The 15,394-nt window shown below is 37.3% G+C and overlaps 1 protein-coding gene across 4 annotated transcripts; it reads right to left on the bottom strand.

Annotated features, from left to right (window-relative positions):
- Positions 1–5,287: 5,287 nt before the first annotated feature.
- LOC113685788 (coadhesin) lies at positions 5,288–15,057 on the bottom strand. Of its 4 annotated transcripts, XM_027203342.2 has the most exons (19): positions 14,907–15,057; positions 14,454–14,495; positions 14,011–14,115; positions 13,666–13,782; positions 13,342–13,512; positions 12,721–12,894; positions 12,174–12,347; positions 11,305–11,478; positions 10,954–11,127; positions 10,159–10,332; positions 9,604–9,777; positions 9,096–9,269; positions 8,421–8,594; positions 7,751–7,921; positions 7,162–7,335; positions 6,543–6,716; positions 6,078–6,242; positions 5,635–5,691; positions 5,288–5,423 (listed from the first exon to the last, which is right to left on the bottom strand). In XM_027203342.2, exons 1-18 carry the CDS (start codon positions 14,995–14,997, stop codon positions 5,678–5,680), a joined length of 2,616 nt encoding a protein of 871 aa, XP_027059143.2. In that variant the 5' UTR covers positions 14,998–15,057; the 3' UTR covers positions 5,288–5,423; positions 5,635–5,677. The 4 variants fall into 4 exon arrangements, with proteins under 4 accessions (XP_027059143.2, XP_027059145.2, XP_027059144.2 ...); XM_027203344.2 differs by lacking the exon at positions 9,096–9,269; XM_027203343.2 differs by lacking the exon at positions 14,454–14,495 and having other exon boundaries at positions 14,907–15,025.
- Between the last annotated feature and the right edge of the window lie 337 nt (positions 15,058–15,394).

Raw genomic sequence — 15,394 nt, forward strand, 5'->3', positions numbered from 1 at the left:
GTGTGACAGAAAGTTGGACAAATCTAGGAAAGCACCGCAAGGTTCCCAAACATTTTTTCGTTATCGATACCAATGAATATTTCAAACATACTTTTATGGTATAAAAGCTGGCTCGCAACTTTCCATGTTTAGCTTAAATTGCCGCCGAAGTCTTAACCAGTTTTTTAATAGTAAAATCTCAAAGTAAAAAATCGCGGACAAACTTTTTTTTTGCTCAAGGGATTTTTTTTCTGATGTCATGAGCGTGCACAATACGCAGCACGCTCACGCAATTTAATTTGATTAGACAAATCTACTAGCTATGTTATAATGCAATTTACAACATAGCTTGTAAATTTGTCTACTCAAATTCAATTGCGCGAGCGTGCTTCATATTCCTATTGTGCACGCTCAGCAAACAAATCCCTCGAGAAAAAAAAATTTCATCAGGTTGAAAATGTTATAAAACAATTGGTTTATACGTCATCTATGCGTTCATCGAAATATAAAGCACTTGGGAAGTTTGGAGAGCACGCAAGAAACTAGAGTTGTTCGAGGCGTAGCCGAGAGCAACTCTTACGCATCTTTCGTGCTCTCGAAACTTCTCGCGTGCTTCATATCTTGATGAACGCACGCTGACGTATGAACCAATTGTTAAATGACTGATAATCGTTTTACATAGCTTACGGGGCAAAATTTTATAATTATTTACTTTTTGCGCAAGCTTTGTCAGGCTGCTAAATGTCTATTTTTATTATCAGTTTCTATAGAGGTTATAAAATCGGTTTTGCATCAAAAGAAAGTACTAGCACCCCTTGATTAGCATAAATTCAATGAAATCAGTTGGTATCCTTAACAAAAAACGAAGATGCCTCGTGGTGTGTTAGGAAAAAAGGGGGATAGTAAAAAAACTTTTGAAGAACAATATTATGTTTTCTTGTAAGTTTTGTCGTATGTTTGATCATAAAATATTTTAACTTTGTTTTAAGGAAAAGGAGGGCAATGAACATGACATGAAAGGAAGAGAAAAAAAGCAAGGTGAAACACGAAGCTGTACCCTGATCAGAAACGACCTTTCATGGCTTGTCATGACGTTACAGAGGCCTACGAGTTATCTTTGAGTGATATGCAAATCCCATTGATTAAAGCAATTAACCCGCACAATAAAGCAACTATATCCTTTTAAACACAAAATGCAAATTGAAATTGAATTGCAATGTTCTTTTAAAGCGAGAAATGCCATGGATACAGGATAGATCCACAAAATTTTCCTTAGCTCCGGAAGCTACTGCATCTCACCGATAATATAGGTAAGTTGATTGTAACCATTAGAACCAGTCAACATTACTCGAAACACGATTATGTGTTTGTGTCTGTCTCCTTTTTTGTTTTATGAACAAGGATGTTAAATGTCTTGCACGCGAACTTCGCGTGATTAAGAGTAACTAAAGAGATGTTCTAAGTGTCAAGGGGTTAATGCGTTCAAATGTGAGGAAATTGTAAATGAAATCGAACAAAAAGCGTGAGTCTTGACAAAATTGCGATCGGCCTGGTAAATGTTTATGTGCTACCGTTCATACACGTATAAGATAAAGGGAAATGAAATGATACCAAAACAGGTAAAACATGTTTTTTGGGTATCCCTCATACATCGGCAAACGTGTGCTATATAGTCAATTTTTCAAACATCGTCTGATGGGAGCTGCGAGAGGTTTAAATTGCGCCATGGCTTTCAAAACTTTCTCATCATAGATGTCCACTATAAATTTCCGATTCAGTAACGCCGATTTTTATCCACCTTATTTTTTTTAAATTATATATATATATATATATATATATAGGGAGTCTGTGTATTGATTTTTCCGTTTTACAGTGCTCGATACGTAGGAGAAGGAGTAGAGCGCGATAAATGTTGTGATAGGGGAAAAAAACAGAGAGACTATATTTTTTATCCCTAAAGGCCTGTTTCGTGATTACTCACCCATCAGGGGATTTTATTGTTAAGAATATTCGTACTATCGTTTCTATATTTTACAAATTTGCATAATAGGCGTGGCGGTAAAGTACGATGATATATAGATATATACTTATATTTCTATTAACTGTTCAGGACAGTGACCTAATCCTCGACATGGAGGGACAAGGAATAAGTGGAACAAACTTGGCGGCTGTGGCGTTTGAAGCTTCGGCGAGCTATGAACAAATTAGACCCACCTACCCATTGGAAACTGTATGGTTCCTGTTGAGAAAACTTGGAATTATAGAACATAACAAGATTGAAAATTATACCTTTACCAGAAATCTGTTCTACTGTTCTTGAATTAGGATCCCGCACAGGCAAGTTCACTCTAGTTATGGTTGAAATCTTAGGAGGCACCGGGACTCAAATAATCGCGAGTGATCCCACAGGTACAATGATACAGCAGTTTTACCCTGCATTGAAATTCTGCAGTGTCGTGCAGAGAATATTGGTAAGTCAGGTTTAATTCACTTTTGCGTCACCCTGAGAAATAGTTCAAACTATCTGTAATTGATTGCCTTGTAATAATGCAGAAGAAGTAATCTTTAATAATATTACGACAAAGTTTGCAAAGTGGAAAAAAATGAAAGAAAATAGAACAGTTAGAAGTTAATGAATGACAAATGGCCATAAATTGGGCGTGACTAAAGAGGCTATTTCATGATCATTATTATTGTTATTATTATTATTATTATTATTATTATTGATAAAATCCGTTATTTTTAACTGAAACGCCGTCATAAAAATATGTTTTCAAGGGAAGCTTAAGGGAAAACTAAATAAAATGCAGCTCCGATCGCGACGAGTTAGTCTGGCACTAAAATTAAGTTTCCTTTCTCATTCTCCAGCGTCGGGATAACTTTGGAATGGTCTTTCAAGCTGCTATTTTGTGCTTGAATTTTTCGCATTTAAAAATTCCATTATATCTCTTTTGTCGATTTAGCTCTCCCAGACTCGAGTGTTGATGCAATTGTAGCAGCACGTTGTTTTCACTGGTTCGCAAACGAAGAGGCTGTGAGAGACATTTGCAGAGTTCTAGTGCCTGGTGGTTCTCTGGGAATGATTTGGATCCTTCCTGATGAGTCAGTGCCTTGGGTTAAAGAGTTGTTGACATTTTTTCGCCCGTTGGAAAATGGTTTCGAGCATACAACCTCAGAAGAAACCATGAAGAAGGTATTTCAAGTGGTCGGAAAACTGTTCACTGTCCAAAAGGATTCGACAGTGAGGAAACAGTGGCAGCTTACTTACGATGAATGTTAATAATAATTTTCCTCGACACTTCCTATATCCCACTTTGCCTTTTCCTTGAAAATAATAATAAAAAAGGAGTTGAATGGTGAGGATGTTGTCGCTTTCAACAACAATATGAAAAATACAGTATGGTGAGGATGTTGTCACTTTCAACAACAATATGAAAAATACAGCATCATTCATGAGTGAGCTTAGATGTTCCGTGTACTGTTGTTATCTGTTAGGTATTAGGATTGGTTAGTTTGAAGAATACGAAATAGCGTGATTTATTAACGTTTCCACGTTGGGTCTTTGAGAACTTCATGATCCTCAGAATCTTCATCAACATCCTCAAAATCTTCATCATCATCAGATGAAACAAAATAATAATTATCCCATAAGGACTACGTCATGTTTCAACGAATGCAATTTTTTCGTAGATGCGACTCATTTTGTATAACTGTTGTTATATTTTGTGCTGCTATCGTTTGTTTTAAGCTCAAACATAAGTGTCTTCAAGGTGAAACACCGCCATGTAAGGGGCACATCGTAAGACCATTTCTTGTTTACTTTAATTATCATCACTTCTTACCTCCCTCGGTCTCTTAAACCTTCAGTCCCTTTTCATTACTCGTCCAACTGTTAACCACCATTCTCCTCTTCTTCATCATTCATCTCTCCTAATTCTTCAGAACCAGTCTCGTCACTAACATCTTCAAGGTATTCAGCTGTGTTAGGAAAAAAAGTCGTGATGGAAATTTGAAGTCACTGAGGGTTTTTCAATCGGACCAGTAATTGTAAGGCTGAGCTACAAAACCCTACTGGTCATTCAAGTTCGGTTTATCTGCCATGCGTATGGTATCATATCAGTCGTCATTTGCACAATCAGCATGGCTAGAATGTTTCTTTATTATTAGTAGGTGTCAGCATATCTAAGGGCCATAACCAAAAATATCATATCGCATGTTTTGAAAAGACATTTCTCAGGAGAGTTCAAAAGAGCGAGATTGAGCATGGCACGGTGCGATTGGATGGCGAAACGAAGCGGGAATACAGATCAACAGAGAGGTAATCGCACATAACAAATTGAAAAATTTTAAATTAATTCCAATATGTTTTCTGCTGTTCGTAAGCTTAAATAGGAATGTTTGCTTCATTTATGTTGAAAAAGTAAATTTTTAATACTCTACCTCTACCAGCTTGACGTAAGGATTGCAATAAAATTTCGGTCAAGAAAGAGTGAAATTACGCGATTTGTAGATAATTTTTTGTATTGAATTTGTATTATATCAAGACATTGGAAAAAATTTTCATTAAAAACATTTCTGGTTCATGCTGCGAGAAGAAAGGTTACAACGTTAACAACCATCTGAAACTTGCTCAAGGACCAGCCTGGATCACCTGACCTACTTTTTAAGGCCACGCGAAAAAAGGCAAATAAAGAAGAGTCCATTCTGTACCCACAGCGGCACGTCTATACTCCATAGGAAATCTCAAATCTAGTAAAATTTTAGAAAGTACAATCAACTCGTTATCCATCATCCCCAATGAAACATCGTGAAGTTCTCTGAGTATTAGAGATTTTAGGGAAAGAGAGCGGGCAGAAAGTTATCAGGACTTCTCTTTATATATATCTTTTAAAAAAACTCATAACCAAATTACTTATGCCTAGATACTATAGAAATTCATTATGCATGAGAATTCATAAGTAGCCTTTCCTTAAGAGCCTATTGGGGGCGAACATATTAAATATAACCAGAAACGTGTAAAATCCCGAGGAAAATCTATTGTGGGAAACAATCTTTAAATAAAATTAAATATTTCCAAAAAAGAAATTTTTGAATTTTAGATTTGGATTTCCATCGTGTGAGATAATCTTAGTTAAACAAGTATATTCCGACCTATTTTCCTGGACACATGTTCTTCCTTTTGGCTAATGCGTGCATATGTATCATGTCTTTTTCTCAGCAAAGTTTGTTCTTTTTATTTTTATTATTATCATATTGTATTCATCCAGGGTCAACAGAAACGACAGTACAGAAAAAGATAACTGCATAGTTTTACGTGTGACTTTTATTCTACTTTCTACTTCACTGTAACATGATCATTTGTTTGTTCTGTCATTAACGAATGAGCAGTTTTTATTTCAAATTTATCATATGCACTGGATTTCCATGACTTCTTCAGACGCACACTGCAAATTGAAAGAAAAAAAAAAGGGTTATTACAGGTGAATGCACAACTTACAAGCATATTATCATGCTTGATCAAGGGCATAAATTTCGCTAACGAATTGTTAGTTTTTGCCCAAAAGTTGCGGGTCTCTTTCATTTCAACTAAAGTTTAATCCAAATTAAGAGACATCACAGTATGGAATGAAAAATGGAGGCAAATGAGAGCCGTACCTGTTTTTAAAACCTTCATTCAAGTGCTGCCCTTTGCGTGGAATCAGTAGTCTGGGCCTGAAATGTTAACAATAATATCGTTTTTAAAATTTTAACTACCTCACGGATGACTTATTTTGCCTTGCAACTGTTTATTGATACATAGCCAAATTGAAATAAACAAAGGACTCTAAGGATTCTGGCTATGTCTTTTTGCTTCTCTTGGAATTATATACTACAACACGTAGTACAACACCAACAGTAAAAAAATAGAAACATCAAGAAAAATTAAGAATAATTTTGAAAAAATGATCAAAAATTGCTTGATGCAGTACTCCCCAGAAACCTCCAGAATGAGAAACAAAAACAGTACTAACTTCTCTTTGCAATAAAAAAAGGTTGAAACCTTCAATGTTAATGTAAAGGTGTAAATGTGATGTACGAAAGCGCATTAAATCCCTTACAAGATTTGTCCTTGCAATGTTCCACCTGGTCGTTAAGCCCAACACAACCAGAGCCTCCATACTGTGGAGGAGGATTTGCACATGAACGTGATCTCTTTCTGTAACCCAGACCACAAGTCTTGGTGCACGACGTCCAGTCTCCCCAACTTGTCCAATTACCATCGACTGCCATTGGATAAAAAGGTGTAAATCATCCAGCAAATGATCCCACACGTTTAAAAGATGTTACAAAGGCTAAATTTTGAACTCTATGGTCAAAAGCGAACTAACTAGAGAGGTACACTAATAATAAATCTATGGTTCGCTTATAAAAAGCAAGACTTGCCCCCTTAACGATGTGAACAGGCTAATGTAAGACCTCCCTAAACATAAGATGTCGAGCAAGAATTGCTAAATTAAAGCTTGCAGTGCAAGTGGTATTTAAAAAGTAAAATATTATACTGAAAATTGGAAAAAGGAACGTACCAGGGCAAGGATAGTAGGCGTGGCATCTCGACTTCTGGTGCCCAATACCTACGCATGACTTTCCATTGTAGGCTGGTTTTGGATTATCGCAAACACGTTTTCTCTCTCGACTTCCATACCCACACGTGGCACTGCAGGCACTCCAAGGAGCCCACGAGCCCCAGCTTCCATCGACTGTGGTGAATAAAGGAACGAAAGTGTGACTGGTTGAATTCTAATACCCTATGCATATGGAACACATCCGCAAAATTTGTAAATCAGCAAAACAAGGCTATTTTTAATATGCATAAACAGCGCAAAGACCAGCGGGTAATACATTACATTATTCATTGATTACATTACTGAGATATTATTACACATCAGATAGCAATGCCAGATCGATATACGAAATTTGTTTTAACAACTTGTTTCTTTTCCCGTTTATCAATCACATCATAATCCACAGAACAAGTGTTTTATCAACGAAAGTTAACGAAAACCGGTATTGATCTCATATTGACCACTGGCAAATCTGATGCTTCCCTTTACAAAATACAATAGTAGTTGGAAAAAATACAATATATATATATATATATATATATATATATAGCACTTGGCATACTACTCTAAACTTCATTACCTGGACAAGGGACGTCCTTGTTACAAACAGTTTTCTCCCTAGCGCTGCCTTCGCATTTTTTACCACCATACTGAGGTTTGGGTGAATTGCATTCACGAGTTCTCGATTGCTCCCCTTGTTTGCAACTCTTACTACACGTGCTCCATGCACTCCACGCACCCCAATTTCCATCCACTATTTATGATAAGAAAACCAAAATGGGGAAAATGCGCTCATCACTGCTATTTAGTGTAAGTATTGGAGGTTTTCTCAAGTAAGTCATAACAGCTCCACCAATTCTGTCCCGCTTACTTATCAACTTCTTCATGGTGGTGAGGTTGGAAGACAAACTAAGGAAAAACTGTTGTTAGGATCACATGTATTCCCTAAATAGTGGGTAATTTGTTAGGATCAAGGAAACAAAAAATAACTGCTGAAATGTTTGTAAACAGTTATACAACCTTAAGGTGCTACAAACCAGAATGAAGAAAATAGGCCAACCCTAGTGGCAGGTGTCCCGGACCAATCAAAGAAAAATAATTGAATATTCTTCAAAAGCTAAAAGGTTTATTCATGCCATCCCACATGCATTTGTAGGCGTTCTTCATACCTGGACAGTTGTTCTGATTGCAAGGCCGTATTTGTCGAAATGCCCCTTCACATTTCTTGCCACCATGCGCAGCTGCAGGACTGTTGCATAAACGCTTCCTCGAATGTTCTCCTCCTCCACACGACTTGCTACATGTAGTCCAGGCTCCCCACTCGCCCCAGTTTCCATCCACTAAGAGAGTGTACAATAATTCATGGTACGACCACGGCAAATGCCAATCAACAGCTAGTTATATCTGATTCTATGATTCTGAGTTTATTTTAACCGAAATACCACCAAATTTATTTTTTTAATTCTTTCGGAATATTAAAGTTAAGCTCTCATTATCACCCTCAGTACAAGCATTTAAAAAACTTTTGAATACCAATAAATTGTCATCGAGAAAATTATAGAAAAGAGAACACAGCATTTAACAAGTAAACACAGCTTTCTCAAAAAGGACGAGAGTGCAAAACTTGAGCCTTCGGTGAAGTAAGCGACTAAAGCTGTATCCCCCTGTCCTCAAGATGTTTTCACTCTCTTGATGATAATTAGGGTAAAACTGTACTGTTAAAGCAAGGAAACGGCAAAGTAGAAACTTCTTGAAGGAGAAACACACTCCCTTCCCTCAAAAGTATTAAATAAATGTGCTTGTATGATGAACTTCTAGTTAGTTGTGGCTTAAACATGCCTGGGCAAGGAATATTCTTATTGCAAACTTGAATTTGACCAGATTCGCCGTCACATTTCTTTCCACCATACTGAGGTTTTGGTGAATCGCAAGCACGGGTTCTTGACTGTTTTCCTTCTTTGCATGTTTTGCTGCACGTGTTCCATGCGCCCCATCGTCCCCAGTTTCCATCAACTAGATGAAAAATTCCGTAAAAAATGGTAGTAGTAGTAGTTAAGTAGTAGTACTAAGTAGTCTTAGTAGTTAATCTCCTTAACTTGAAAGCTCATAATCATACCATTTTTTTTTTTATGAGTACTCTGAGATAACATATGTCCGCGACACATACGAATTGTATAAAACGCATTAAATACCGACACTAGGCAGAGGGTAAAGATAAGTGAATGAAGATTACACATTCAACATTGCTCCTTAAGTGATGTCTCTTAGGATACTAATAATGTTCACCGATATCCCAAGAGGACCTAGAATAGCCCATCGTATATAACAGGTTTTGCGTTGTCTATTCCTTCTCAACCAAGATGTTTCGAGCAACACACCAGGTACAAGTAGTGTCATTTTCGAGAAAAGAGATATAAAGACTCCAAATATAAACTCTAAAGAATAGCTTTACAAATAAAACCGTTGGGGTAACTCGGACTTCTGACCAGATCTTATTAAAGCTTTAATGCATACCTGGGCAAGGGACTTTGTCATTGCAGATTTGATTTTCATCAGCTTCTCCTTCACATTCTCTCCCTCCATACTTTGGAGCAGGGCTATCACATTTACGAGTTCTGGATTGTTTTCCTTGCTTACATGTTTTGGTACATGTGCTCCATTCACTCCACCCTCCCCAGTTTCCGTCAACTTAGCACCAGACGAAAGCAAAAAAATTAAGTTTTATCACTTAATACCAAACGATTTTTATGAAACCTTTCAGTGCATGCCGAGGCAACTGTCTGCAACTCAGAATATTGAAAAGAGTTTTTTGAAAGGAAGCGAGCTGGATACCCAGCGACCGTCTAAAAACTAAAAACTGCCACCGTTCCCACGTCTTATTTCGGTAAAAGTTAAAGCTTAGTAGTAACAAAATGGCCGAAAATCTAATTACATGTCATGTTATAAACAATGCATCCAACTCCTTAATCATAGCTATTGAATACAGTTTGCCATGATCAATCCTGAAAGAAGACTTACATACCTGGACATGGGACTTTGTCGTTACAAACTTGTGTTTCTTTTCCATCTCCATCACATTTCTTTCCACCATACTGAGGAGAAGGTGAATTACATTCACGTGTTCTCGACTGCTTCCCCTGCTTGCATGTCTTAGTACAAGTGCTCCATTCACTCCATTTTCCCCAGTTTCCGTCGACTACAGTTGAAAATATGGAGAAGGTTTTTATCACAGTTATATCTCCTGCCAGGCTATGAAATGTGCCTCGGTATCCATCCATCTATCTGTCTATCTATCTATTTATATTTATTTACATGTAAGTATATATATCTGGGTATCTTTGTTTGTGCTTCAACCAAAAGCGACAACTTTTAAGAAATGCCACTACAACTATGGAACTACAAGCAATGTCAACGGAGACATTTCTTAACTATCCCGAAAGAGTGTTGTAGTAGAGATGATGCATCACCCTTACCGACAAGTCAGATGTTTGCCACGAAATCACGATCCGCGTAATACGTATATGCACATTAAAGGACTATGGTAAAACACAAATCCCTGAAGGAATGCATTGATTACCTGGGCAGGGGACTTTGTCGTTACACACTTGGGTCTCCATTCCTTCTCCAGCGCATTTCTTTCCACCATATTTAGGAGCTGGTGAATTACACTCACGAGATCTGGACTGCTTTCCCTGTCTGCAAGTTTTAGTACAAGTGCTCCACTCGCCCCATTCACCCCAATTTCCATCAACTGAAATCGTAAAACATGCAGAAACTATCAATGACGTTTACATATCGATTTTTCAAGCTTCTGATGACGTCTATACATTCCGTTTTTCCCAATATAAAATGAAAAATATGTTGTTAATCAAACTTTTAAGCAACTACGAGCAAGCAAGGTTATGTAGAGCTGTTAATAACGTCTGCTTCTCCACTAAAGTAGCATTGTAACAAAGAAAGCCAAATGTTTGTATTTTAAGAAGTCTTAGCATGTAAGTGATATGCTTTTGGGGTAATTTAGCAATTTTTAAGTTGAACGTAATGTATTATGGAAAAAAAATGAAAAAAAGCAAGGGGAAAGCAACGATAAATGTGCTTAAGCCTTTGTCGCCGAAAAAGTAAACATAATTTGCTTTCAAATTTTGTAATTTTAAGCTACCATTGCTATCGATTGTTTCTCTTCTGGGAAACAGCGGCTTTGATAATGAAAAAATTCATGTTGTCGCAATTACTACGATAACGAAAAATGCACTATCGTTATCTCTATCTTCACAATATCAAGAGTTTCACCAGAAATAAAAGTGTGAACTCTACATCTTTCAATCAATATCCGATTACCAGGGTAAATCGTCTCTGAAAGGTTAATATTTACCTGGACATGGGACTTTGTCGTTACACACTTGTGTTTCCTTTCCTTCTCCATCGCATTTCTTTCCACCATACTGAGGAGCTGGCGCGTTGCATACACGTGTCCTCGACTGCTTCCCCTGCTTGCATGTTTTAGTACAACTGCTCCATTCACTCCATTCTCCCCAGTTTCCATCAACTGAAGACCAGACATTTAAAAGAATCGTTAGCTCATTCCTGCAATGCGATCATTTGCAGTTATTCAGTGGGCGAAAGCTTAAAGCAAAATGCATCATGTGATTGCCGAACTGCAATTTGAATACCTCGAATTTCCTTACAAAGCTAGATAGACTTCAATACTAAAATCCACGCCTACCAGGGCAGGGGACTTTCTGGTTGCAAATCTGAGTCTGGCTAGACTGTCCATCGCATTTCCTTCCACCGTACTGAGGAATTGGTGAGTTACATTTGCGTGTTCTTGACTGTTTTCCCTGTTTACAGGTCTTTGTGCATGTACTCCATCCACTCCATCCTCCCCAGTTTCCGTCAACTGAATTTAAAATTTGTTGTTTGGACAAGTTTTAGAGTGATAAGTCTCATTCCCATTAGGTCGGAATATTCTTTTATGAACTTTTATTTCTGGCCGTTTATTTTGATTACCAACCCAAAATTGTTCATTTAATGCTCCTTTCAGTGAAAGGGGAAATGTTGAGAGGTGCTAGAGAATAAGTTCGTTAAGGTGATGATATATTAAGTCATTTTTAATAAGATGTCACTCGCATCATCGTAATTTCTCGTTGATTTCTAGAGAGGTCTAAAGAGAGATATCGTTGAGTCTAAACGTAGAAGATTATAACCTGGACAGGGGACCTTTTGATTGCAAATTTGAGTCTGGCCGGAATGCCCGTCGCATTTTCTACCACCATATTGAGAAGATGGTGAGTTGCATTTCCGTGTTCTTGATTGTCTTCCCTGTCTGCACGTCTTTGTACATGTGTTCCATGCACTCCACTGCCCCCAATTACCGTCAACTAAAGACATAATCATTCATTATTTCGTACTAGGTTATATCCTCTGTCGTGCTGGAAATATTAGTGTCCCTTTTTTTAGTCTATCAATAGGTTCTTAAAGTTTAATATCGAAAGCTGTTCATACTGATTAAAGTGGAAAGACGATTTCTCTTTACCCGCCAACACAGGCGGGAAAATGGTAAACATAGGATTCAATGCAAGATATATAACTGACCTGGACATGGAACATTTGCGTTGCAAATACGGATTCCAACTGCCTTTCCTTCACATGCTTTTCCGCCGTACTGAGGAGTAGGCGAGTTGCACTCACGCTTTCTAGATTGTTTTCCCTCCTTGCACGTCTTCGTACATGCACTCCACTGTCCCCATTGCCCCCAATTCCCGTTTACTAATTTAAAAATCAAACACATCTTTTAAATCATTAACTACATGTAAGGTATTTCACAAACTCACAACGACACCAAATTGTCAGAAAGCGTTTGAATGCTGGTGAGGCAATTGTATTCAATAAAAGTCTATGTCAGTCAAACAAAATAATAACCATAGGTGCCACTTCTCGATTAACCAACGCGTTTTATTCATTTACTTTCTAAAAAAGTTATGACATGACAGATCGGGTAAAAACTCAGACTAAAAAGCATTTACAGTAGGTAAGCAATTTTATCAAAACAAAAACCAAAACAAAAAAACAAAAAATGAATGATCACTTTTCAAGTGAGATTCAATAGTATTTACTGTATATCTAGAAAGGTCTAGCCTACCTGGACATGGCACATCATTATTGCATACTCTGGTCTCTTCTCCATCTCCTTTGCAAGCCTTCCCACCATACTTTGCCGCCGGTGAGTTACATTTGCGTGTTCGCGACTGTTTTCCCTGCTTGCAAGACTTTGAACATGTGCTCCATTGGCTCCACTCTCCCCAGTTCCCATCAACTGCGTAATAGATTTATTCTAATCACAAATCGTAAAGAGCACCTTTGGATTGAGTGTTGTAAAATCAAAACCAAAGTAATCGCGTTGGCTAGTCAGAAGAAAGGAAAATATCTTTGAGAGCCAATGACAAATCAAAATAAAGACAAATAAACTGCCTAAAATACAAGAAAGTCTTGTTTTGTGCTAGTTTTGCGTCTGACTGGCTGGTGGGTGCGATTTCTTTAGGACCAATCACAGAGAGAAATAAAGGGCAACCAATGAAATCTGGGATCACTTTCGACGCTAAACAGAAAATTGCTCTATCTGACAAAAATTACCTAAACAGCATTTTATATTCTCTTCTTACATTTCAGATATATGAAGAAAAAAAATAGGTGAGAAAAATACAACATTTTCTTCCTTTTGGAATATTACGCTTGATTTGAAACCAAAGTGAGTTCAACCCACCTGGGCACTCGTCAGTGTTGCAATCGCGTGAACTCGCAGATGTACCGGGACATGCTTTGCCACCATATGCAGGTTTGGGATTATTGCATTCTCGTTTCCTTCCCTGCCGACCGCCACCACAACTCTTCGAACATTCACTCCACGAGCCCCAATTGCCCCAGTTTCCATCAACTACAAAAAAAAAATGGACGGTAGAGACATCTTCAAGACCAGTTTCATCTTCCAACAATTATTACTGGACAAGCACTTAATATTTGACGCGTATTTCTGCTACATTGCACTTCCTTTAACTCTGCTTTGACTCATTCAACCGAAATTTCTCACCTTCACAAATACTACAAGTTCTCTGGCACTTGAAATACTTGAAAGAGGGATAATTGCAGTAACCCTTTTTCTTGTAGAGTTCGCATTTCTCTGTGCCGAATCGATCGCTGTCTAGTCCTGAAAAAAAAATGGAATGAATCCACGATTTCGTGAGAACCAATTTTTTATAGATACATCGATTTAGACAATACTTAACCAAACTGCAAGCAGACGTTGACGCGCCCACGCAGTTAAAGAACTACAAGATTTAATCAAACATAATTTCCTTACTGTAGATCTCCATTTTTCTTACCGCCAAGATTTATAAGATGCTTCAAACATACCAATGAAAAATTCTAACAGCACCTTTACATCCTGAGCATGTTTTCCTGCAATCCTTCATGTGATGGTAACACTTTCCATCTGACTTTATCTTGAAACATTTTTCGCATGAGTAGGTGTCCAAACAATCTGGAAAATTAATTTTAAAAAAGAATATTAAAACAACAATAACTGTCGGTATAATGAAAAACAACAATTAAATTACGCTCTTTAAACTACTTTAGTGTAGAAAATAAGTTCCTCCACCACCTTTTTTCCTCCCTTATCATGCAATGTTTTATTTTTTCAGAACTACTGATAATGTCAATTCAGGCACCAAGGTATAAAAGATCTCAAACACGCAAGTAGTACGAAAGGTGACCTTCCGGAACAAGATTTGATGAAAAATTAGATTCAAACACCAACTGATCTGTAAATAAGTTTAAATGATAGAAGTTTAATCTTAAGCGCACTCATTGTGAACTTACCGTTAAAGTAGTCAGAATCATCCGCGGTAAAGCTATCAAGATCTGTAAATATAGGCTCTAGTCGTATTAGTCAATAGTATTATAACCACATGCATATGGTATTTTAAGTCTGATGGTGTATATCTGTCAAGCTGATAAATGAAAGCGCGCCTGATCGTACATATGAATCTAAACCAGATTTTCCATAACCAAGTGAAGCATTTAAGTTAGGCAAGTGTGTTCCTCAATCCCTTAATTGAAATTACATCAAATGGGTAAAGGACGATAACACCTGAATTTTAAGAGGAAGACAATCATGCATTAGGAAATGAGATCTATCAGGTCACGTGGTCGCACATGCTATCTATCATCACTTCGGAGGACTTTTCTGACCAAGTTTCCCCTAGCGTTTTTTTTTACCTTCTTTTTGGTCCAATTTGAAATACTGTGTGATTTAACAAATGAAAGTTTTACCTTCTACGGCATCAGAGCTCTCGGAAAATGGCCAAAACGCGGAAGAACACTGAAGAGAAATGGAAAATACTAGCAAATTACGAAACAACATTTTGATTTTGCACGTTTTTCGCGTTACCTTCTTGCCTGCCTGTGATACAAAAAATCTCAGTTCGCACTTATATACCATTGAAGAATCACGAGAACGCATTTTTTTTATTCGTACGCCAATTGAAATAAACTTTTCCACAAAAGAAACTATGGGGGACAAAGTAGACAATGCATAGATCGCTACTTATGTTCGCTTTCAATTTCGATCAAGCTAATTTCAAAGAAGTAGAGAACTTTCGAAAAACGAATTTAGAATTGCTACCATTCCCATTTTTTAACTGCAACATGCAATGCATGCATTTTTTTAAAGTAGGTGGTGCCCTTTCTTAAGAACTTAAAGGTTTTTTTTTTCGAAAAAAATATGTAAAAGTCTTAACCTCGAAGTAAATTATGTTGCC

This window comes from Pocillopora damicornis, chromosome 8 (genome assembly GCF_964200805.1).
Source record: "Pocillopora damicornis chromosome 8, jaPocDami1.2, whole genome shotgun sequence".
NCBI lineage: Eukaryota > Metazoa > Cnidaria > Anthozoa > Scleractinia > Pocilloporidae > Pocillopora > Pocillopora damicornis.

Excerpts from the sequence above, each read along its gene's own strand:
- LOC113685788 (XM_027203342.2), bottom strand. The coding sequence starts at position 14,997 with ATGTTGTTTCGTAATTTGCTAGTATTTTCCATTTCTCTTCAGTGTTCT. Across the intron at positions 14,496-14,906 it reads GAGCTCTGATGCCGTAGAAG|ATCTTGATAGCTTTACCGCG; the intron begins GTAAAACTTTCA and ends CTATATTTACAG. Across the intron at positions 11,128-11,304 it reads CCAGAAAGTCCCCTGCCCTG|TTGATGGAAACTGGGGAGAA; the intron begins GTAGGCGTGGAT and ends TCTGGTCTTCAG.